Source organism: Apodemus sylvaticus, chromosome 23 (genome assembly GCF_947179515.1).
Source record: "Apodemus sylvaticus chromosome 23, mApoSyl1.1, whole genome shotgun sequence".
Taxonomy (NCBI): Eukaryota; Metazoa; Chordata; class Mammalia; order Rodentia; family Muridae; genus Apodemus; species Apodemus sylvaticus.
This window is the reverse complement of record NC_067494.1, coordinates 56,368,439-56,394,225: the sequence shown is the minus strand read 5'-3', so window position 1 is coordinate 56,394,225 and position 25,787 is coordinate 56,368,439. Positions and strand designations below refer to the sequence as shown.

Sequence of the window (25,787 nt, the reverse complement as noted above, 5' to 3'; positions counted from 1 at the left end):
GATGTTGATAGTTGGAAATCAGGAAGTCACTTCCAAGTATCTATTTCATCCAACAAGCTGATGGCTTTGGGTCTTTTCTGAAATCTGTGAAAATGGTAGGAATTCTATTTTTTCTCTTACCTTTCATTGTTCTGTTCTTTAAATAAGAAAGCTCAAACTTCAGTGGGATTTATATCTCTATTAAAAGGATCTTACCCTCAGGAAAAGGTTATCTACATGTTCATCCATTTGATGAACTAATTTACTTAAAACAAAGGTTCCCAGAAATTATGTGACATAGGACTGCTGTACAAACCCAAAGTGAAACTCACAAGTATAGGAGATGGCAGCATCCTGTCCAGGCAAGAAATTGGTGGAAAAGAGCGAAATTCATGTTTTTTAATTGGAGCAGGAGCAGTTTTAGAAATTGCTTGCTGGGTTGTATCTACACTGCCTTCTCCTTTCTCTGAATCAGAAAAGAAGGGAAATCATGATTTGTTGTAATTTATCTCACTGAGCCCTTGCATGCCCCTGACATTTCATAGCCTGTATGCCTTTGCATCACCACAAATAAACAGAAAATAACTAATCAGTATTATAATATTTATAATAATGGAATTGCTTCACAAGGCATTGGATATCTTGGTGCATGTGGCCCATATTCTGAAATAGAAAGAAATTTCTGCATTTGCCTTGAAAGCTATGCATATACTAGAGTTAAGCAATGAAATTGTACCAATTTTTTAGTACACCTCTATGACTTTCTCACTGAACAGGCATGGCTCACTATAAATTAAGAGCAGTATCTGCACTTCAGAACACAACTTGCCTGACTGCATTTCTATTAATGGTTCTGGTCTACACCTTCCCCGAACTGAGACCTCTAATCTGAGATCACAGTGTCGATGCCTCCCATATGGGTATATTAGGCCATATTTTCAGACTTGTATAAGAGAAAACCATAGTGGCACGTGCTTCTATACCCAGATCTCAGAAGCTGAGCCTAGTGGTTTTCTGTGAGTTTGAGGTCAGCCTGGTCTACAAAGGAAGTTTAAGAATAGCCAGACCTTTAATGTAGAAACAATCCAATTTGGTATTGAATTTCTGTTCTATGTATTGTACACATCTAAATTAATATTCTATATATCAAAGTGAGAAATCCTAAATCAACTATATAATCTCACTTCTGGGATAGTTACCTCTTACATAAATTCAGGACCAGGGGAAAGAGGTACAAAATTTGGAGACAATTTCTAACAATATTATATTATAACACACAGTTCAATTGTCCCTTCACTTGGTTTATCAAATTCTTTCTTGTTGTTTGTTATAATTCACAGTTTCGGTGCTAAATGATTCTAACCTTTAACCTATGGTAGTAGAATATGTATACACACCTATATTGCCCTCATGAAGAGGAGGAGCCACAGGAGTTATTGCTGGTGCGTCATGGCCTGGGCTGTATGTTCTCCCACTGGGGCAGGTGTTGATTCCATGTTCTGTTTCCTTTCCTTTGTTGATAATAGATGGAGAATTATGGGCACATGAGGTATTTGTACTAGTTGGACTAAAAAACGATGTTTCATACCACACTGCAACAACATCAAGTCCAAAAAGTTCTGGAGAATTTGATATCAAAAATGTTACGAGAGAAATCTGCAATAAAACATGGCAAACAAAGAGGGTTTCTGTCATTTTGCATGGTTACAAATTACATTTTACTAAAGAGTCTAAAATTGGAGGCTAAAATTATTTACTTCAAAATTCTGAGCAAACATTAGTTTTAATACAATATAGGAGCTGGATTCTTGTTAGACATTTAAAAGATGATTGTGAGATCAGATATTCAAGTGTGATCCTGACAGTCCAATATTATATAAGAGGATGATTTTCTGTTTTCTCCCTGAGATGGCCAGAATGTTATACATATTGTCCAGATGATTAACTGTCCTTGTCTTTGACACATTCATAGCTGTGCATATTTGGAAGGATGCTTAAAGAAAGGCACAACTAAGGAGGGAAGAAGACGTCTGGATGTGGTCATTTGAGTAGGGTACCATCCTATTCAATGTTCCCATGGGCTAACTAAAATGCAAGAGACAGGCAAACCCAACTGAGCAGTAGTTTCCCATGTCTCTGGTGGCTCAGTGAAGATGAGAGGGTAACAGCGTGCTCCTCAGGTTTATTATTTTGGGAGGTAATGAAATACTGCCTATATGGAGGAAGTTGGAGAATAATGGATCTCCAATGGCAGGTTCTTTGGAATCCTATATTTTTCCTTCTGATATTTGATCCTATACAATGTGAACAATATTTTGCAGTTAGGCTGTCTTAGAATATAAACCTTTCAGGTCCACGGTCAGCTGGTCAATTAATAATGATTAAGAGACTCAAGAACTGAGAGTCAAAATAAATATATGATCCCAATACTGTAGAAATATTGATATTTTATTATAGTTTAGAAAGTCAGGTCCAATGTAAATGTGGACTCTATACTTTCTCTAAACCAATCATAAGCAGGAACAAGAGCCCAAGGTTACATTTAATTACACTAACCAAAAGTCATGAAAACCATATCTGATAAAAAAATCCAACATATATTGCTTTGTTGAGGTAAAAATATTGAAAAGAAGTAGAATTTCACTCATTTGACACTAAGTATGTCAGTCTTGATTGCTGCACTTTGTACACGTGATTTCAATCATTTCACAGCATGTTGGCACACTAGGTTAGTTTAAGGTTATTCTAAATCACAAACGACAGAAGACTGAGTCATTGAGCTCAAATATTCATTTATATTCTACTTACATAAAATACACCAATGATTCTTCCTCTACAGAAGAAAACCATTCTAAGGTGTACTTATTTTACAAAATAAAACAAAACCAAATGCAAAACAATCATCATCAACAACAGAATAACCAGACTCTCAGAATAATCCTGCATTCCTGCCTTAGTGTAATGTCGTATCAAAGCTAGGCATCGAATTCAAGTCTAATTACCTTTTCAGTGATATAATTTGCCAGGACCTTATTGCGGTAGGTAGGCATCCATAAAATGTAGGGAGCTATCTCAGCCGAGAGATTTTGAGCTGACATTAGATTAAAAGAAGCATTTTTTGAAATTTCGTGTAAAATCCTAAAGAGTTGGCCCAAAAGAGCAGCATTTGGCACTGGAAGATTGTCTAGGAGACTGAAGAAAGAGACAGTTATTTCAAAATGTTAACTCGATTTGAAACTCTGTAGAAAGGGGACAAAGTAATTGTATCTTATGTATGGACATCCCTGAATAAAATGAAAGTAAAAATGTATAGTTCAATTATTGTTTGAAATGTTTCCCCAGATACATTCAGTGCAGTGGGAATACAAATTTAACTGGAATAAAAAGCTGACAATCATAAACATGATCCACTGTGACTCACAGTCACACTTGTGTTTGAAAATGTCTTCCATGCTTGTGAGCAATTGAAATGCTTTTCAGTCTGTCAGGATATTTAGCGAAATTTTCTGGAATATCGAATCTCTAATGTTTATAAGCAAATATCACATTTATTTTGTTGAAGTTTTTCAAACGTTTCACCAGGCATTACCTCCGCACTGCTGTCAGTTTTTCTTTGTGGTTGGCCTTTTGCGGAACTGCAAGCCACTTGTCATATAACTGGGCGGTCATCAGACTGCCTTTAATAAGTCGTAGAAACTCCTTATGAAGAGAGAAAAGTATTTTGCAGAAAAATAAATTAAGGAGATTACACAAAACACACAACTCTAAAATTTAGTTTAGTTCCAACTTTCTTCACAGCTCCTCAACTTTCCCCAGGTAGAATGTTGACTGAAAAGTAGGGCCATTATGTTTTGTCCATCAAAATTGGAAAACCAAGAGTAGATTTTCAGAATGTCTTGGATTGCCAAAAAATCTCTTCTTAAGATCAAGTGCCTGTACTGAACATCTGAACAAACTAGCATATCTAAGAGATCAATACCTCAGGACAAATACCATTTTTAAATGAGCTATACAGTTATGGTAACTACAACAAAGACAACCATATTCGGTTATTACCTAATTTCTGAAGTACAGAAAATCATGTCTATTACTGGAAGCATGGGATCCCATAAGGTCATGGCTCTTAGAGAAGGTCCTTTCAAGGTTCTCTAAAGAAGCATTATTCTCAACTCTCTTCTAAATATTTAAGCTAAATTTTAAAGATGATGTAGGCCTTACCCATAAAACAATGAAGGTTCTCTCAGCAATGAATGGAGACTATTACATAAAAGCACAGGTATTCAAGGTACAGCGAACAAAATATCCTGTGGCTCCAAGCCCCCTGCGTACATATTACATACAAACTCCTGAGACTTGGGCCCAAATATTAGATTTAAGAATTGGAAATATTGTACAACAGAGGATCACGTAATCTGCTTTTAGACTGGGCCTCCTAGACATGTTGGGGAGGTTTTAAAATTGAAAGTCCAACAGTGATGCTTGCCACAACAATTTCTGATCAATATAGCATTCATGTTATTAACACTAACTGGCAATGAGTAAATCTTGTGAAGACAAACTTCACAGAAATAGTTGATATACTAGCAAAGATAATGGACTTATCAGGTTGGTTGAACATATTTACAGAGTCATTATTGTCTATATAATAAGAATCAATGATAAGTGATCATGAGTTTTCCTAGAAGTGGGAGATTGACAGGAAACAAATTCAGAACAAGTGAAAGGAAGGAGTGAAATGAGATAATTGAATTTTAATTTTAATACTAAAAGAAAAATTGTCATTTTGTGGTGCTGAAGGTATGGTAGATTTCTTGATCCTGAGATACTACTTGGTCTATGTAGCAAAGAGATACTTGAAGGAATCACATACACTGTACTGGGGGAAAAGAAATCTGCCTCTGAGGGAATAAAAGGATAGTGTGACAGAGAATGAAGCACACTGTTAGTCAAATGTATCTGACTAGGCATTCATACCAGGTGACACTGATATGCATGTATGAAGTCACCCTTCTTTCATGGCCACATGAAAACAATCAAGTGAAATGTACATAGTTACCTTTCATTATTGCTCATTCTGACTGGATTTTGAGTCCCTATTCCTTATGTCATGAATAGCACAGGAAAGTTTCAGTTCCAGATTTGTCTTCTAGAGAGCTACTATCACACAAGGGAATGCATGATGCAGGAAACTACTTATGTAGACTCAGAAGAATCCTGAGGGTGAATGAGCCAAGGACTTTCCCTACCTTCAGGATCCAGGCCACATCATGAAGCGAGTAATTCTTTATAGCCACCACTTCCCCATTATCCAATTTGTCTTTTAGAGTTTTACACGATGTCTCATCGGGAGCTTTGGCAAAGATGCTTTGTGTGGTGGGGCCTTTTTCTCTTAATCGGTACAGTATGTCCTGAGAGGAAGAAAGGGAAATATCAGACACTCATCGTGCAGCACAGAGCACTGTTTGCTCATGAGAAGCAGACCAATGGTATGCACAGGTGCAGTGCAAAGGCTGGCACTGACAAGGACGACTGCAATCTGGTTTTGACTCTCAATATTTACTTCTACAAACCCCACCCCAATGTTAACTCTGAAAGATGAGGCACGATTTATTTCTTATCAGATTTTCTTAGGAGAGCCAGAAATGAACCATGTGAGACCTACCAGAATTGCTTGGGGCCATTTTCCATTGGGACAAATGCAACTCAGTTGTTTGCCAAATAGTTGTCCTGTCTTTTTAACTTTTGGGTCAGTACACATTTGGTCCCGGTGGGGCACAGAGGCCCTATGGAAACAAGATGTCATCAATGGTCTTTTTGTCTTACGAGGTCTTTCCTTTTCATCTAAGGACAAGATGATATCATTACCTAGAATAGTGTAATTTATATGGCTCTTTTCAAAAGCCAAATTTCTATTGCATAATATCCCTGAAGTGGCTGTATATCCTTCTCCCCTATACTCTGTACTGTTACTAATTTGTGAGATATCTCTAAGACATGATCTAGTGTTCTCTATGACATGATCCAATGGGGATTCTCATAAGATGATGGTAAATTGCACTGCATCCTAACATAAATGGTATCTAATTGGACAAGTTCTCTTAACCATGTACAAGCAAGCGCTTAACTAGTCATATCTGTTTTTCAGTCACCCTCACTTTTATTCACATCAATCTGTTTTCTATTGTCTTCAAATGTCATTGTGAAGCTCTTTTCATCCTTAGATTTTTTGTTGAGCTCTTAAAAGAATCATTTTTAAATTACTCTCATCAGCAGTATTTTCCCTTCATCAGAATGTATATGTTCTATTACTTTGGAATAAAGCAATATTATCTCTATAATCAAGCTTAGTCTTGATATCAGAATATAGAGATATCAAGCTGGAACTGGGTCATTGTTCTGATTTGGTTTGTTTTCTGCACTGCCCCTCCCCAAGCAAGAAAATGAGAAGAAGCACTGATGTTTTATGCCAACATGAAGTGAGAACTGAGATGGTACTTGAAGCAAGATGGAAGACTCACTTTGCTGCTGGATTCTAGCTGAGTTTCGGGGCTTTAAGATAAATTGGCCCTCCTCATCCATGTTGAAGTCTTTCACAAATAACCCAGGCAAGATGGGAAAAGCTGTGGAAATTTTTGACTTCCATCTACCCAAGTTAATTTGAAGGTGATTCATTAAAACTTTATGTGGACACTCATAGCCTATGAGAAGTAAATGAGAATGTGAATTGACACTAATGATTTTGATCAACCTTTCAAATAGAATTCAGCATGCATATCTCTATTTTATGTCTCATTCTTTTTCAGGACAATGTAGAATGTACATCTTAAGCATTAGGAGACTTACATGGATATTATGATAAGGTAAGTTTGTATAAACTGAGAACTCTAAAATCAAGGAGAAAAATTTCAACTTATCACATTATTTATACCCATTGGAGAACTTTATATGGAAGACTTTTTCTGTGTTAACAGTATTAAGACATGTCTGTGTGAGTCTTATATAGAGATGTTTTTTACAGCATAACAAATGCCTGTTACATGTCTAGTTTGTCAGTCATTTAAAAACTTTCCCTTTACATGTATATATATATATACATATATATATATATATATATATATATATATATATATGTAAAATATGGTTTGTTGTCTAGCACTCTCTAAGTAATTCTATTAGGCATGTCAATTAGTTCTCTGTAAAATATCTTTTCTCATGTTTATGACCACATTTATATAGTGCATTTCTCTTAACAGTATGAGGACAGTGAAGTGGAATGGCCTGCCATTGCTTCCTCCCATTGCTGTTCACCTTAACAATGTTCAGGCTGATGCTGTAAGAAACACATGAGCCCTTTTGGACACACAGCAACTATTTAATACTCTAGTTGTGGACATCGACCTGGAAGAATGTAGACTAATGATGAGGCAGTTTGAAGTTGTATGAAGCAGACAACTTTTGCAACACTTGAGAACATTTATAATCTGAGGGTCAAAAAGAGTCACCAGAACAAAGGGTACAATCTCAAAGCTGGATGAGAAAAAACATCATTCTCCATGGAGGCATATGAACAACAACAGTTGAAGTCAATTCTCTCCTATCTGCTACACCTAGGGAAGGCACTAACACACATTCAATGAACAATTCAGTTTTTTCAAGGAAACGGCGGTCTCATGACTTCTTTCTTGAATGTGTGTGAAGATTTCTGAAAAGCAGTAAGAATAATACCTTTCTCACATCAACACTCTTAGAGGATTCCAACAAACAGTGACTCAGGGACAGAACAACAAACACGAAATTACAATTAAATCCAGGTACTTGATGTGCTCTCCCTTGTTTTCAGGTATTTCTTCTCTAAAGAGATCTTAGAGAGTATGTGCTGTGTTGTGGATGTGGTTTACTATGAAGTGTACCACCTTGGCTTCATCCCTTTCTGATGAATCACCAATATGATTAAAGTCTTGATTTGCCTTTTCTTCTGACACAGATAGAATGTCAGTGCTACAGTCCGAGCAAGATATATAGCAACACTTGGATGAAAAGACTCCAGATCCTTCCAAAGTTAATCTGGAAAAATCTAGGTATGACAGATACATGTGTATGGCTTATATGTTGAAATACACATTCAAATTTAGGCTAATGAAATACCAAGAGAATTAAGTTCTTGGACTTTCTTGAACATCCATGACATACAAAGCTCTTCCAAATGCTAAAACTATAATACTATCAAGTTGACACATTTCACTCCATACATTCATTTGAAATTCTGCCACTCTACATTTGTCTTTTCTCTGACCAAGAACTGCTATTGTGTCAGCCTCATAAAAAGACAAAATTGGCCCATGCCTGTATTTTCAGCACTCATTTGATTGAAACCATAAGATTGAGAGTTGCTGAATTCTTAGACTCAATAGCAATACTCTGTTGCATAAAGGAAAATAAAGTCAAATATGTGTGTTGAGTTTCTGCTGCTTATTAGCTAGTGTATTCAAACCCTGAAATTAAATATTGAAATAAATATTTCAATTTAGTAGTCCAGTTTCTGTTTTCCCAAAATAATCAAAATATCCCCATGGGGTATTTTCATGATACCTGAGAAAATTTTGGATAACCATGTTCCCTGATCTCTAAAAGACATTGTTACTGTAACTTGTGTAAAGGTCACATTCCGCATTAGAACCTTACCTGTTTCTTAGCTTTAAAAAAATCACCCTTGCAAGTGCACTTCATGATCTCAGAATTTTAAATCTTATCCAAATGCTTCTGATCATTTTATTACTATTATTTATTTGACAATAATTTAGTTACTGAGAATTATTTTAAAGGCAATAGAAGGAATAGCAGGTGATTCAGTCATGAAGTATCCAATCATCTGACTATGATCACTCATTTGTGGCTAAATTGCTGGTCATAATGAGATATGAACTGCATATTTCACTCAGTCTCTGGACTCAGAGATATGGTTACATTTACAATTTTCATTAGCAAAACAATCTTCATACTTTAGAATAAACAAAACATTTTTTGTTTTTGTTTTTGTTTTTGTTTTTTGAGTTCACTGTTATTAAACTGATCTCAAGAGAGAGTACAGGACAGATGCCTCAACTCAGCCCACTCCCAGAAAGAACAAAGCCTTCATACATCAAGTTGTGGGAAGAAAGTGGACGGGGCACGATGGCTGGTAAGAAGTTAAAAACAAACTGTGAATCATTATTAAGGCCAAAGGGTTAAAAGATGTCAGTACATAATTTACACAGATGCAATGTTATCAACTTCCCGAGTGTGGACCCAGGGCATGGCCTTGGTTAGGAGTGTGGCTAGCTTTTGGGAGGGTGATGGACATCCTGAAACCATGTATTTCATGGATACTTGGAATGATTATTGAAAACAAAACAAAACAAAACATAAAAATCATTGTACAGTCAATGTCATCAGCAACATTGTAGAACTTTATGAGATGTTTGCTCTAATTTCTTGCTGCTTCTGAGAAATCTTCACTTAGACACAAAGAAAATAATCTTGACCACAGTTTATTTAAAGACACTAAACTGTTCTTTGAATGTGTTTTCATTTTAATTTTAGCCTTGTCTCTGTTTGTAACTGTTTTGCTCTGCTGTACACCTTTGTACAATATTAAGCCTGACACCTGAGCAGGCAGGACCAGGGAATTTGATGGCTCAATCTGGAGTAATGGTTGCCTATGGGCTATCACATAGGTGTTGGGAGTCAATGAAAAAAATTCCTTTAGCTAGTAGGATTTTCTGTCATGATTACCAAATGATTTTTTTCAGTTATTTTCTTCAGAAACAGTATATCCCGAGTGTTGATTTGTTTATCTTTTTAGGAAAATTAAGTTTCTCTAGGGGAAAACCCAGAAGTTTCTGTTACATTTTTTGTCACACCATAGACTCTTTCTTAATGAGATAGTATCATGTGCCTGAAGAGTATAATGAAGTTATTAGTTATGAATTTAATGAATGAACTACTGTTAGTTTTGTTTTGTGTATACTTATATTTAAGAGTAAAAAATGAAAACCTGAGAATTCATTAGTCAGGGTTTAGGGTTAGACCACTGCTCTCCTCTAGTCCTTCCTCAGATTGCCCTGGGACTTACCATACAGTGCTCTAGGAGCTTCCTCATGGCCAGGGCAGAACCATAGTTCGAAATCTTCACTGTTCTGAAAGACAAAAAGAACCAAGTGTCACAAATAACCGGATGGTAGATTGTTGATTTATAAATAAAACCAAGGAATTTTCCCAAAGAGTTCTAAATTATTATATTGTGGGACAAAGATCCATTCAATCAGACACTCGAGCATCCACCCACCTAAATATACAAGGAGAGGAAAGAGTGAGACAGAGGAAGAGCTATAGAGACAGAGACAGAGACTGGCACTCAGAGACTCATTATACAAACTCACAGAAGTGATAGAGAGCGATATACACACATACAGAGAAACACACACATAGAAGGAAAGATAGAGAGAGAAATAGAGAGAATTGCACAGAGATGCACATTTAAAAATAGAAAGAACAAGTATACAGATATGTATGCACAGAGAAGAAACATACAAGTACACAAACACATTGATTAATGATTTAAAAAACAACACAAGCATAACAGAATATTACAACTCCAGGCACACAAAATGATAAAAAGAAGGAATCAGAAAGGAGGTGAATCACATACCACAAAGGAAGCACAATAAAATTGTAATTAGTAGACAGAAAAAAGATAGATAGAAAGAAAGAAAGAAAGAAAGAAAGAAAGAAAGAAAGAAAGAACGAAAGATAGAAAGTAAAGGGGAAGGAAGGAAAGAAGGACAGAAGGAAAGGAAGGAAGGAAGGAAGAAGGAAGGAAGGAAGGAAGAAGGAAGGAAGGAAAGAAGGAAAGAAGGAAAGAAAGATCTGGTTGCCTTTAAGATTATCATATGTTAAATCAGGGCCAGACATATGACCAATTAATCTCACTTTATTACAATGCATCTTTATTGTGTAGTGATAGTAGAAGTATAATTCAATATTGGGCTATGAGTTTCAATTCTATGGAAACACAGACAAGAAATTCACAACAAAAATCCCTCTGTAGACTACTATTATATCTTAGATGCCTTTATTTCCAAAAAGAGAAGGTTGAAAAATATGAACTGTAAATTTGTCATGATTAAGTTTCATCTGTATTGTTTATATGTATACACATTTTCACATATGTGAATCTCAAAAACAGACTCAATTTTAACTCCAAGTAACTTGAAAATAACTTACAGGCATTCGTATCATTGGTAGTAACTTCTTCATTATATCATTCACCTTTTCAAATTTTGTTGCTGTTACATATAAATGCTGAGAAAAATACAGAGAAGTATGGTATAAAATAACTTTGAACTCATGATTACAAAATTAGTTATTATCTAGTAATTACTTGTAATCTTCAGTTTGAAATGGCAATTCTAATATACAGTAAACATCTGGTTTTCTTCCCTTGATATAACTCTGGAAGACTGTCCGTCTACCATATTTATCACAAAATTAACTGTGGGATTACTTGGTATTCAAACATAACTAACAGGTTCAGTATGCTAAAGGAAGACTGAGTAGCCATGGGTTCAGGAACTCAGCATCCTGTTATTTTTTTCCTTAAGGCAGCAGACAGGCAAGGAGGGTGGTTTAATAGAGTACATCCATTTGCTTCATTGCCATCTGGACTTCCATCATTTCACACTCTTGCTTTCATGCACAGCATGTGCACAGTATTAGGTAAATAAGGATTAATAGCAGCAGCTATTAGAATAAGAAACCACAAGACAAAAACAAAAGAAAACTTAAAAAACAAAATAAACAAATGATGAGTGAGTACTCTCTCCATATAATGCTCCATAGAATATAAGTACTGTGAGTGTATAGGAAACAATCCCTTAAATAAGAAACACTCGCTACCCAGAAACAACCTTGACCCAAGACCAAAGGAAACCACTTCATAAGCCATCTCTTTCATAGGGTTTGTATTTATTGTCTTCTATCCACTGGAATAACCTATTACCCTGAAAAAATATATATGTTTGTGAATGTGTGTCTGTGTATGTATTTGTGCATATGAATTTGCTAAAGTTTCATACAAGACCCTATCACAACATGACAGGCTACATGAATTTTATGTACAAGAACACATTGCACTAACTGATTTAACATCCTGTTTTCTATAGACTAAGAATTATGGAAAACCATCTTATAAGACCATCTCTCTTCTTGTGGTTATAATGTAAATAGGTAGGAACCAATGTGTGCATTAGAAAATATTGTAGAGTTAGTCACCTCTGCATGAAAATATAACTCATGGCTCAGAAATCATAGATTCAAGAAGGACACATTCAAATACTACATAAATGAACACACATACACGTGCCCACATTCACACACATGTACACACATATACATAAACATCCACACACATACATATCCATACTGAGTGAGCACAATGAATTTAAAGACAACTAAATCTGATATTCTGTTGAATATCTGAAAATTTCTAAATTTAAAAACACCAATGTATTATTAAATCCACACGAGATAGAGAAATAATTCATATAGTATTTTAATTGACATTATTATAAAATATTGTTTTCAGAGCATTTCAAACATATTAAGATCTAACTAATGATTGCAAAGATGTGTGCATTTGTTCCTTATGGTGATGTTGTGTATAAAACAGACACATTTCAAACTATTTTTAAACAAAATAGTTCTAAAATTAATATTCTTAATGCATGAATATGAAAAGACAACTGGGATTTTTTTGTACACGGTGTTATATTTCTTGGCTCATTGTGAACCAGGGATATGTAAGTAATTCTCAGAAATAAGATTAACCTTATAATAGATCACATGTTCCTACTAGAGGAAAAATAGGCTTTTAATAAGTGTTCAACGGTACATAAAAATGTGTATTTTACAAAAAAAAAAAACTATACCTTTTCATCTTAAGTTGATAAAAATACAAACCCTTTAAATATTGAAATTGCATATCAGTAAACTAGATGTGAAACATCTAGTGTTCCTATCACTAGAGGTGTTCCTATCACTAACAAGGTATGCATTTCAGATTAGATTACATAAAGTCATCTAGGCAGGTAGCAAAATGCTCTTTTCCAGCCATGGCATAGGCACTGACTCGTGACTTACTTGTAATCTCTACAGTATTAAGTCAAAAAGTCAATATTTTATATATTTGTATTTGAAATCAAGAGTAGGAGAAGATATGTGCAACTTAGGGAGAGGTTTGGGGATAGCTGGGGATTCACACAGCTGACTTGGCAGTAGATTTGTATACTTAAAACAAATTATCAAATTAATGATTCTAAAATCATCTGCATTTTCATAATTTAAAATATAATCAGAGTCTGAGGAATATAAATTCAATCCTAAGGATAAGAAAAATGGGGAAAATTGGGAGGAAAAGAAATCCTTACATTGGAATAGCAAAAATATATTCCTCATTCATCCATAGGAAAAATAAAGATTTTTCTTAAGTGTAATGAGTATAATAAGTATAAATAATAAGTGTAGTATGTGAGAAAGGCCTGAATGTAAATATGAAATCAAAGAAAACCACCAAAGGATTCTCAAAAATATGGAGGATCATTGCTAAATAATCAATAGAAAATGTGGAGGATGAAAAGTGGTAGAGGATATTTATTTAAATTAGAAGAGTGTTTTTATGTTCTGAAAACAACTCTTCAAGGACAAAAAAGAAATAAACACATCATGATATGAAGAAAAGCTAAAAAGTACCTATTACCAATCTTCTCAGCTACAGAAAAGGTTGTTAATAATTATGGCAGGTAATATATAAAAGCACTGGAATCTTGGTTAAAAGTCAGTAAAAATATTTACTTTATAGGAATTGGATCTAAGTCACCATGGTGTTGAAAGACATCAGCGAGATTGCTCATGTACAATACTGAGCATTTGCCATAGCTGAGATCAAGCATCAGAGGCAAGAGAGCAGTTCCCTCTAGACCTATCTGCTCTTCCCTTCTTCTCTGTCCTGAGGACATAACTGGTTCTGCCAGACAACGTAATATTTTCCTAATTGACGTCACTGGTTAGAAATTACTTTTATACTATACTTTCTCTTTAATTACTGTTTTGTATAACCTAGAAAATATTAAAATCAAAAAGTGTGGTGATCATTATATACACCTTGTTGCAATTTCAACAGTGACATGTTACATTCACAACTCTTGATACATTTTGTACACATTAGCATTTATAATTCTATTCTGCTTATAGGAAGAATGGTCTTCAGTAATCTGCATGCTAAACAACAGTTAATTTTCAGATACACACTAAATCCAATATTGAAAATGGAACAATAATAAAAATATGAGAAAAATAGACAATTTTAAAGGATTTATTTTTTATGTAATTAAATTGTAGCTGCCTTCAGATGCACCAGATGGGGCCATTAGATCCCATTATAGATGGTTGTGATCGACCATGTGGTTACTGGGAATTGAACTCAGGACCTCTGGAAGAGCAGTTAGTGCTCTTAAATGCTGAGCAATCTCTCCAGACCAAAATAGACAATGATTTAATAGCTATGTGTACAACTAAGTGATAAAACTACTACATATTATGCTTGAAGTTATGAGTTGTAGCCTAAGCACTGTATACATTTGAACACACAGACACACAGACATACTCACAAACACACAAACACGCACACACAAGCACACACCAATGATAAGTTAATAAGAAATGATTTTTAAACAAAAGTTACATAAAATGATATCCCTATGCCTAGAACATTCAAATAAATATGAGGATAAAGAGCCATGATTATGGAGCTGACCTTCCAAAGCAGGTATGACGATGCACAGAGACATACTGAAAGAGCAGAGTACAAAGGTAAAGCAAAAATACAATACAGGACATGTGGATGTGGAGAGCAAATGAATTCTTGACAATAGTTTGCTCTGTTTAAGATTTGTTTATGTTTAACTTACATAATAACGATTATTGTTGATTAGAACACAAATATTTTAAAATAAGTAATAGTTGAACATGACATAAGTTAATATTTAAGCAAAAAGAACTCATGGTGAAAAGCTGCTTCATTCTAAAAGCAGCAAAGGAAAAAGGTCAAGTACCATAAAGTCAGACCAATTAGAATTACACCTTACTTCTCCCTAGAGATTACAAAATCCCTAACATCCTCACAAGGTGCTCCACACACCCTAAGAGAACACAAATGCCAGTTCAGGCTTCTGTTTGCTTGTTTGTTTGTTTGTTTGTTTGTTTGCTTTTATGTTGTTGTCTTTATCGAGACAGGGTTTCTCTGTGTAGCCCTGGCTGTCCTGAAACTCACTCTGTAGACCAGGCTGGCCTCGAACTCAGAAATCCGTCTGCCTCTGCCTCCCAAGTGCTGGGATTAAAGGTGTGCAGTACCACCTCCCTGCCCAGTTCAGGCTTCTATACCCAGTAAAACTCTGTTAGGAGAGATGGAGAAACCCAGATATTCCACGACAAAAACAAATTTACACAAGATCTTTCCACAAATCCAGATCTACAAAGGATCATAAATAGAGAAATCCAATACAAGGGGGGGAACTACAACCTAGAAAAAGGAAGAAAATAACCTTTTAATAACCGAAAAAGAAGATAGCCAGATAAACATAATTTCAGCTCTAACAACAAAAATAACAGGAAGCAACAATCTCTTTTATTTAATATCTCTCAACATCAGTGGACTCAATTCTCTAATAAAAAAGACGTAGACTAACAGACTGGATACATAAAAAAAAACCCAACAGTTTGCTGCATACAGGAAACCTACCTCAGTGACAAAGACATCTGTCTACCTCAAAGAAAAGAATTTTCCAAGGAAACAATTCCAAGAAAGAAGCTGGAATAGCCATTCTAATTTCAAATAAAATTGATTTTCAAGCTAAAGTTATCAAAAAAGTTAAGGTAGGCCTCTTCATACACATCAAGGGAAAAATCTACCAAGAAGAACTCTCATTTTTGAACATCTATGCTTCAAATGCAAGGACACTCGCATTCATAAAAGAAACTTTATTAAAACTCAAAGCACATATTGCACCTCACACATTAATAGATGGAGACTTCAACACCCCACTCTCATAAATAGACTGAACATGGCAACAGAAACTAAAAAGAAACTAACAGAAGTTATGAACCAATTGGATTAAACAGATATCTATACAGCATTTTATCCTAAAACAAAAGAATATTCCTTCTGCTCAGCACCCCATGGTACTTTCTCCAAAACTCACCACATTCTTGGTCACAAAGCAGGCCTCAAGAGATAGATACAAGGAGATTGTAATAATCCCAATAAAAATGATGAAACAAGCTGTTTAATTCTAATAATAAAACTTGGCATGGAAATGTATGTTGTTGCAACTACCTCAAGTAATTTTCAGTAATTGTAAAAAAAAAAATACATTTGTTTTTGCTTTAGCATATGTATCAATCTTGCTTCATATTGCTTTCTGCATATCACACATAGAAAACATTTGAGCATGCTATACCAATATAACTTTTCATATGCATAAGTTCTTACTATCTCTCCCCTCCATCCTCTTATGTCTCCATCTTACATTACTCTACAAACACATTGTCTCACTGCTAGTCAAGAAGTTGAAATTTCAGTTTTTGTTTTGTATTTACATACAGTGTCACAGGTTGGTATGTCTTCGGTGAATATCTTAAGTGAGAATGGTTTCTTCATATCCATCTTGGCTGCATCAATGGATCTGCTCAAATGAAATAAAAACAAACAACAGAGGAAAATTAATTCACTAGTAGATTATTTTAAGCTAATCACTGTTAATAGTTTATAAGTAACCTCATAGTGTTAAATACAAGACCATCAGTTTGGCAATATGCAGTATTGGATGAGGGAATATTTTAAAATATTTTAGAAGCAAAGATGTTGTCACATAATAGCACATTGACTTAGGAAACACAGCCAGTCCTCAGAAATTGTTGGTTGCAATGTTGTGAAATTGGCTACATCTGACACGAACTACAATCCAGAAATTTTGGGCACCCCTGTGATCCAGATCTTGAGGATAGAAGACATAGGCTTTTGACTTGGACCTTGACATAGAAATCTTGAGACATAGTGGCCATGAAATGCTTAGGCCTAGGCAAGGTAGAACACACCCACTATTAATTTCTACTGACTGAGGGAGGTGGATCTGAATTCAAGGTCATCCTGGGAGAAAACATGGTCCCAACCTAGGCATGCTAGTACACACCATTAGTCTGAGCCACATCTTCTGCTGGAGGCCTACATGAGGACATCGGAAGAAGGAAGTCTCACTCTTTTTTGCCTGCTTGCTCTTACTGCCAGCACATCTTCTTCAGGATTCCAGTTCATACAGAAGACCAGGGAAACAAACTGGCCTCAGAGACTGAAGAACTACTACATTTTTTGACATCCCCCTCCTAGATAGCCACTGTTGGCTTAGTTAGAGGACAAGTCAATACAATAAATTCCCTTAATATTCAGGGACAGTCCATAAGTTCTGTGGCTCTATTGAAAGATCTATGACAAATACACAAGGAAAAGGCAAAAGTCTGCTTGACCTTAATGGAGGACATGCAGAGGGTTTGAATTAGAGTAGCATCTATGGAGTGGAATTTAAAGTAATACTGAAGAATACTGTTTACTCCAATATAAGGAAGAGGCAAGGAGTGCACTTCCTCCACATTAAATGAATAGACAAGAGAAACTAAAGTAATATTCAGTGACCATCTAATCAGCAACATATTTGGAGATAGTCTACCAAACATGTTTTTAAAAAAGAAATGAAGAGCAATCTACAATTCACATATCAGAACAAAATTAAAGTATAATCACAAGTAAAATACCTTCTGAGAAAATAATACCAGTGATCTTTCTCTTCAATCGAACTGTAATATTAAAAGACAAAAAGGTTAGAGTCTTGACAGCACTAAAACTGTTAAGATTATTGTTCAGAAAAATTAGTATAAGCCAACTGCTATCCTGAGGGTACAGGTGTAGATGATAGTCTCCACATGACTGACCATGTGCATGATATGTTTCAGTGGATGACTTTTATGACAGGGGGTTGAATATAGTATGGAGGCTAGTTGGGAACATGAAGACTTGACTATGTTGCAAGAGCTATGTGACTATGGCAGGGCTAAGCTTCAGTTTCATATGTAAAAGGGGATAGTTAAGGCAGTGTCCTCTTAGTGTGACATCATGCCACATTGAAAGGGATCATTATTCACACTAAACCACAGGTTAGGTACATGACCATTGTTTAGAACACACTTAATGCAGGGAGAACACCTTTTAGAAAAAAAATACTGTTTGTTTCCTTGAGTGAATTGGCATACAAGACTGGAGGTCCTAGAATCTAGTGCTTCATCTGTGTGAGTCTTCAGTCAACTCTCTTGGTACAAATAATAAGACCACCACTATTCAACTATAGCTTATAATACTCTAATATAAGATAGATTCAATATGATTTTAACATGCTAACATCTATAACTGAAAATTTTAGGTTGAATGAGTTAAACCTAATTGATATTCGACACATTCACAGTGGCTTGAAGTCATCAACATTATCTTTTTTTATTTTTTTAATTTATTGATATATTTATTTACATTTCAAATGATTTCCCCTTTTCTGGACCCCCACTCCCCGAAAGTCCCATCAGTCCCCTTCCCTCCCCCCATTTTCCCACCCAAACCTTCTCTGTTCTGACTTTGTTCTAAACTGATTCACTGAGTCTTTCCAGAACAAGGGGCCACTCCTCCGTTCTTCTTGTACCTCATTTGATGTGTGGATTATGTTTTGGGTATTCCAGTTTTCTAGGTTAATATCGACTTATTACTGAGTGCATACCATGATTCATCTTTTGAGTCTGGGTTACCTCACTTAGTATGATGTTCTCCAGCTCCATCCATTTGCCTAAGAATTTCATGAATTCATTGTTTCTAATGGCTGAATAGTACACCATTGTGTATATATACCACATTTTTGCGTCCACTCTTCTGTTGAGGGATACCTGGGTTCTTTCCAACTCCTGGCAATTATAAATAGGGGTGCTATGAACATAGTAGAACATGTATCCTTATTACATGCTGGGGAATCTTTTGGGTATATGCCCAGGAGTGGTATAGCAGGATCTTCTGGAAGTGAGGTGCCCATTTTTCGGAGGAACCGCCAGACTGATTTCCAGAGTGGTTGTACCAATTTGCAACCCCCCCAGCAGTGGAGGAGTGTTCCTCTTTCTCCACATCCTCGCCAACACCTGCTGTCTCATAATTTTTAATCTTAGACATTCTGACTGGTGTAAGGTGAAATCTCAGGGTTGTTTTGATTTGCATTTCCCTAATGACTAATGAAGTTGAGCACTTTTTAAGATGTTTCTCCGCCGTCCGAAATTCTTCAGGTGAGAATTCTTTGTTTAACTCTGTACCCCATTTTTTAATAGGGTTGTTTGGTTTTCTGGAGTCTAACTTCTTGAATTCTTTATATATATTGGATATTAGCCCTCTATCTGATGTAGGATTGGTGAAGATCTTTTCCCAATTTGTTGGAAGTCATCGACATTGTCTTGTTGTTTAATGTTTTCCTGATCCAATTAGCAACCCTTACCAACGCACTATTCCTTTTGCCTATGCTCAAAACCCTATGTAATGTTTAGTTTTTCTATCAGTAAGCTAAAGGATACATTGATTCATCTTTCTAAAAATAATTATCCATGCAGCAAAGATCTTTCATTCACTGAATTTTCTTCTCCACTCTGCCACTGTTCCAACTTCCATAATGCAAGCTGACTTCCTATGGACTTATGAACTGATTCTTGCTCACAGACTGGCACATTCATGATTCTACACTCAGCTGCTCACCTACTCTAGTCTCTCCCTACAACATTTTTATTCGAAGGGTGGATTATGTCTGCGCCCCTCAACCTACACATATACACACACATACTCACATGCAGACACACAGATACACACACCCAACACATCACATATCACTAAAATAGAAAATGACATAGCAGTAAGCTCGTAGGTACTTGATGATGTGAAGTGGTTGGTTCTGACACTTTGATCAGGAAATGCATATGAACACTGAAGGTCCTGTTACCTAATTGGTTCTTCATCGAACAATAAAGATCTTAATGACCAATGAGCTGAGTGGAATAAGAAGGAATTCCAGTTTTACTATGGGAAGTCTTGCAGTTGCAGGGGAGGTTGAAAGGATTCACCATGCTACAGAGGGAGAAAGAGACACCAGCCATGTGAGATCTAAGGTGTTTTGGCCATTGGTTTCTTCCCTAGGTGGCCTGGGGTATCAGGCAGGAGATTAGAAACATAATTAACCTGATGGTAGACTTAGGGTGCTGAGCTTGGACTAAGGTGACTGAGCAAAGTTAAGGACAGATTAGGAAGTGTTGACCTGGGGGAGAAAAGAAGGGTATGAGAATTGAGGAAGGCTTAGAAGAGCCTGGATATTGAGCAGTCATATCAAAATGAGGTAATTTGTGTATCTAGCATTTGCAGATCTGATGGTATTTTATCCTTTGACCTTTATCCTTATCAATTGCCCATTAGCTACCAGTGACATTGTACTGCACAGACATTCTAATACTTGAGTATTCTATGAGTAACTATTTTTATGTGTTCAATTAAATACTATTTTTATCGAAATTAACTGGGTAATATTTGAGGTGTTGATCCAATTTATGTATACTATGCAGTATTATTGGAGAGAAATCAATTTGTGAATTTTCAAAACCTAGATAATACCAGACATTATGGGGAAAACCATGTGGAGAATACGCTACATCCTTGTAAGTCCTTGTTTTGTCCACATCCTTTTTAGAAGACAGTGCACCTCCATTCTTTCCCAAGAATCTCTGGAATTCTGATGAACATCACAGATAAAAAACTAAGGTACATACTTACATGTGAGAAGTATGTTGTGGAAATTATAGACAAACTGGCATCATCATTGAAGATAAAAATTGCAGTTGGCATCTGGTATACAGTCAGATTAACTGTACTCTAATTTTGCAAATATTCTGATTAATTGGTTTAACCCGTGAATTTTGAAGCATTAATTTGCCCACCAATTTTTATAGCTATCTTCCTATGAATACAGGTTCAAACTATAGGTCTTACCGAAAGGAAGCCAAAAAACTTCCATCTGGCCAAAACAGGAAAAGGTTCTTGCAAAGAGAGAATTCATTTTTTCTGACTAGTTCCACGTTATCCACAGCCCACAGGTTATTCAGTGGAATGATCAATTTTATTTTAAATTTTTTCTTATTCCTAGAAAGAGAATCAAGAATCTCTGTTAGTGTAATTTGCATTATAGTTGGAAATGCTTATGGAAATACCGAGTTCCTCCTGTCCCAGAGCAGAGGAGGACTCCCGTTTATCACTCAGGCACAGTTCAAGCCAGGGAACATGGAATTCAACAAAGCATGTGGAAGGAAGTTACTGGATACGAGCTTCTCAAGGCTCATAAATATACATAGCCTGATTTTTTTATGACTGGAGAAGGTTTAAAATGAATTTTTCATGAATATGTGTGTGAATATATATATACATATATATATATATATTTGAATTTGTGACATTTTGAGAAAGATATGTATTTCAAATTTCTTCCTTAAATTTTGTTCATTAGTAACCATTTTGCTTTTATTTTTATAATGAAATACCATAAAACATTAGTTGAAATTTTATATTTTACTTAACTATATGTAATAATCTTTCCCAAATAAATCATATAAAATATTATCTAACTGAATAATATTCATTTTCCTTTGCCCTTCTTTGTATATTAAGAAGTCATATCAGCTCACAACAATGGCTCCTTTAGTAAACATACAAAGGACATATCATACAAATATCCAAAATATGATTATTTATCCCTACAATTTAAACAAATAATTAGAAATATGTCTTCCTATCAAGCATTCTGATCTTATCAAAAGTGCTTGTAAGAAGCAACCTTGGAAGTATTACTTTCCTTCTTTCATCATTCCCTTTATATGCAGTTTGTCCTTTGAGAATTTCAAATACATATATACTATTTTCTAATTAATTTTTCTTGTTTTCTCCTTTCCCTTCTATCTTTGGACAGAATCCTTCCCATATATGTGACATTTCTATTACATTATGATAGGCTGAATATTAACTCTTTGCATGTGTATGTGTGTGTGTTTGTGTTAGTGTGTGTGTTTTTGTGTGTGTGTGTGTGTGTATGTTTCAATGTGTGCACTGGGGTAAGTCTGTATTGGACACTGTTGAGCTAACACATTGGAACAAAACTAAACATACTTACTCTGCCCACTTACTCTGTGAGAAAATATCCCACACTATCTAATGTACCATGTAACAGCCAAAATACAATTATGTAATATTTACTATAGCATACACATGAACACTCACACACAAACATACGAACAAATGTTGAAATCAAATGAAATATTTGTACTTATATTTTCTTTCCACTTCAGGACTTCTAATTATATATATATATTATACATACATATATATGTAGCAATAAAAATATGTATATATACATATAAATGCATGTATATGAACAAAAATTCAGAAGAAATGCATAAAACTAAAGCCTCTAATTCAAATGTCTGATAAGAGATAACCTATCTTTCAAATGGAAATAATGACATTCATCTCCTACAATACTACTAATGCTCTTAACAAAATATGAATGGCAATCTCAAAATAATTTTAGTTTTTGTCACTACACAGCAGTAGCAAGACAAATATATGGTCTTTCAAGAAAAACATTTATTTTACTTTCCTTTACTCTCAAAAATTAAAGTGAATTTCACTTACACCAATTTTACATAAAAGGTACCTGATCAGTATCTACATTTTTCATTCAAATGAGTCAATTACTATCTTTTAAAAAATGTATTTCCAAGTGTGGACTAAAGTTGAGTTGAGTAGAAATGATGAGAAGGATGAGAGATTGGTAGACAAACTGTACATTCACTTATTTTGAACCTGTATCAGCCAGACAATAACATTTTCTATGCTGGGAGCTTACAGACACTGATCAGGGTTGAAGGCCAAATTTACCCCATTATTCTCTTCTGAAAATTTCATTTTCCCACAGTTTTTGAAAAGTATCTTCTGGCATATTATCTAAGAATGGCCAGAAATTTTATCTACCAAGCTGAATAAACTATATTATTGATGTCTGTTCTCCAGACCATTTATGAACTTATGAGAACATATTGTAAAATATTTACTTGATAGTATCAGTATCAACTTCAAACCTTCTAGAATAGGAAGGCTATGATCACGGAGAGTGGAGATTATATGGGATATGGTCCAGCAAGACACCTCCATGATCATAAGTTACAGTGCAACCTTATATACATCTTCATTTAATCAGCGCTTTTCTTGAGTATGTGCAGAATCACCAACTAGGAAGAACTCGCTGCCTGAAGTTTCCTGTGATTACTAACTGCTATTAGAAGGGATAGTAGCTGCACCTTGATTCTTTATATGGAAACTATGAAGTCAAGAAGCATTTACATGGGTTGCCACTTGTGTAAAAGAATCATAATCAGGCATTCTTCTCTCTTTTGTCTCAGTCTATATGGAAACAACAAGTAAGAAGACACCAGCTTCTCATATTTTAAATATTTTATTTTGAGAATATGTCTCTCTGTATAGTCCACATAATCCCACAAAGTTTCAATACTCATAAGTCAGCTTTATAATGTTACTATTACTGGCATGTGCTTGTCCATCTGCCTCCTTTTAAAGTTTGTCGTTATTCTTTCCCCAGATTCAAATAGCAGGAGAGCACCTTAAATATTTCAACTTTTAAAGAAAATGTGTCTAAATCTTTGGACAAAACAAATTGAGAAGTGCCTATGGGATTGTCGACCAAACCTCAACCACTGTAGAGTAAAAAGAAGTTGTGAGCATGAAGTAATGAATGTATGTTCTTTTTAAAATAGAAGTAAAAGAACATTTTATATTCATACAAAAAGTCCTAATTAAACTGTAGCCTATCATAGTTAGGAATGCTAGTTGCAAATACTCACAGGTTACTAGACACTACTAACACGTCATCAAATAAGGACAGATGCCGTCTGTTTGTTTTCGTGCCCCTTGTGAGTTCCACGGGACCTTGGCACAGCAAGGTTCGCTGTAATCCACCCATGTCTGCCTTCACAAGGGGTTCCGTTTAGAAAAGTCGAGGTACTCCTTGTACAGGTCTCCACCTAACGGAACAAGAACTCAGGGGATAAGTTGTAAGACCAATGTTCATACTGAATTTTAATTTCATGATATAAAAACACACTAAATAAAGATTAAAGGCAAGATCTGAGGAATATGATTGCAACATTTATAATGATAAGTTAATATATTGTACACATGGATGAAATTCACAAATAAATAAGTATATAATATTAAAAGATAATGGTAACTCATAACATAAATGATATTCTATTGGGAAAGATAGTAAGAACTTAAAAAATGAACCTGAGTTAAAAATTTAGATTGTTTTTGATACTTGTAAACATTCTGGCCTTTCTTATATATTGGCCTATATGTCTGTATCCTTCAGAAATTTCCTTGTAATGTGATTGTCCCTTCCTCCCACTATCTCGAACGTTAAAAACTTACATATGAGTAGCTGGTGTGTATTGTCTTCTCAAGGTGTAATTGTATTGATATAAATAACTCAGGACCAACACTTATGCTTACATCTTTCTGATGTTCAGCTGAGCTGTCAAAGCTCTTATAATAAACTAGATTACTGTCAAATCAGAAAAACAAATAAATATACAAACAAACAACCAAAAAAACATAATCCTCCAGCATTCAAAAAGATATTTGTTAAGTTTGTCTAGTCCAGAAAAAGGGTCATTTCTCTTGTTGTCTGCCTGTGGCTTCTATATAAATATCAACATTGATTCTGGGAAGTAAAAAAAAAACTGTACATTTTAAAATTGATACCTAGATTCCTGGACCTCTCCAAACTCTCCATCTCCTGTGCTATGCTAAAGATAGAAGCCACTCTCCATCTCTATGAAGGTAATGCTTCTCCTACTCAAATTATTCCCTTTTTTCTCTCCTGGATATTCTTCCTTCTTTATTACCCAGCCTTGACCATATCAAATCTGTTTCTCTTTTCTCTCTGAACTCTTCCAGCTGCCTCTGAACATCTTTCCTTTCTAATTCCTAATGAAATTCTTCCCTGTAATAATGGCCAAATCTTCTGTTGGTTTCTTTACTGTAATGTGCTCATTCAAAAGAATATTTATGATATATACTTTCCTTATGGGAATATGATTTTGCCCAAATCATATTACTTTTTTCAAAGTATGTGAACAGACACACTATATCTTTTATTAGAAAGCATTTAGGATCCCTGTGAATTAAACTGTCAAAGAGATACAGCTACCAATAGTTGTCATCACCCATGTCTATCAATAATGAAAAGACACATTAAAGATAATTCCAATTCAATTTTGTGGAGGAAAAAAGAGATAATTCCTGATGTGCTTTGTCTTATCATCAGATTCAAACTGTATATAAAAATACCTTTTCCCTGGAGCCTGGAAGGGAGAAACTTTCAATGGAATTGAAATTTTATTTTGCCTTCCTCCCCTTGAACTTGTCAAATTGCTGACTACAGTTTGAAAACATACTACTGAGGTGTGAGGCCTCCTTAGTGGACAGGCTGATAGTCCGTTGTAATGTTAATAGTCTAAGGCTCTGGCTCCTCTGACAC

General features: G+C 35.2%; 2 protein-coding genes across 2 annotated transcripts in view; both read right to left on the bottom strand.

The window, feature by feature from the left end:
- Window positions 1-245: 245 nt before the first annotated feature.
- On the bottom strand, window positions 246-24,218 carry LOC127673800 (rho GTPase-activating protein 20-like; the record flags this gene model as incomplete). Its single annotated transcript, XM_052169555.1, has 12 exons — window positions 246-445; window positions 1,377-1,635; window positions 2,982-3,171; window positions 3,569-3,678; window positions 5,226-5,387; window positions 5,642-5,820; window positions 6,498-6,677; window positions 10,091-10,154; window positions 16,673-16,754; window positions 17,878-17,919; window positions 21,173-21,322; window positions 24,091-24,218. Coding segments are annotated over 12 exons (1,746 nt in total), but the record flags the coding sequence as incomplete, so codon positions are not given.
- The window catches only part of LOC127673799 (uncharacterized), a 103,996-nt gene continuing 102,426 nt past the window's right edge, over window positions 24,218-25,787 (bottom strand). The window contains exon 31 of the mRNA XM_052169554.1: window positions 24,218-24,270. Within this exon, the coding sequence (XP_052025514.1) occupies window positions 24,218-24,270 (53 nt within the window). The remainder of the gene's footprint in view (window positions 24,271-25,787) is intronic.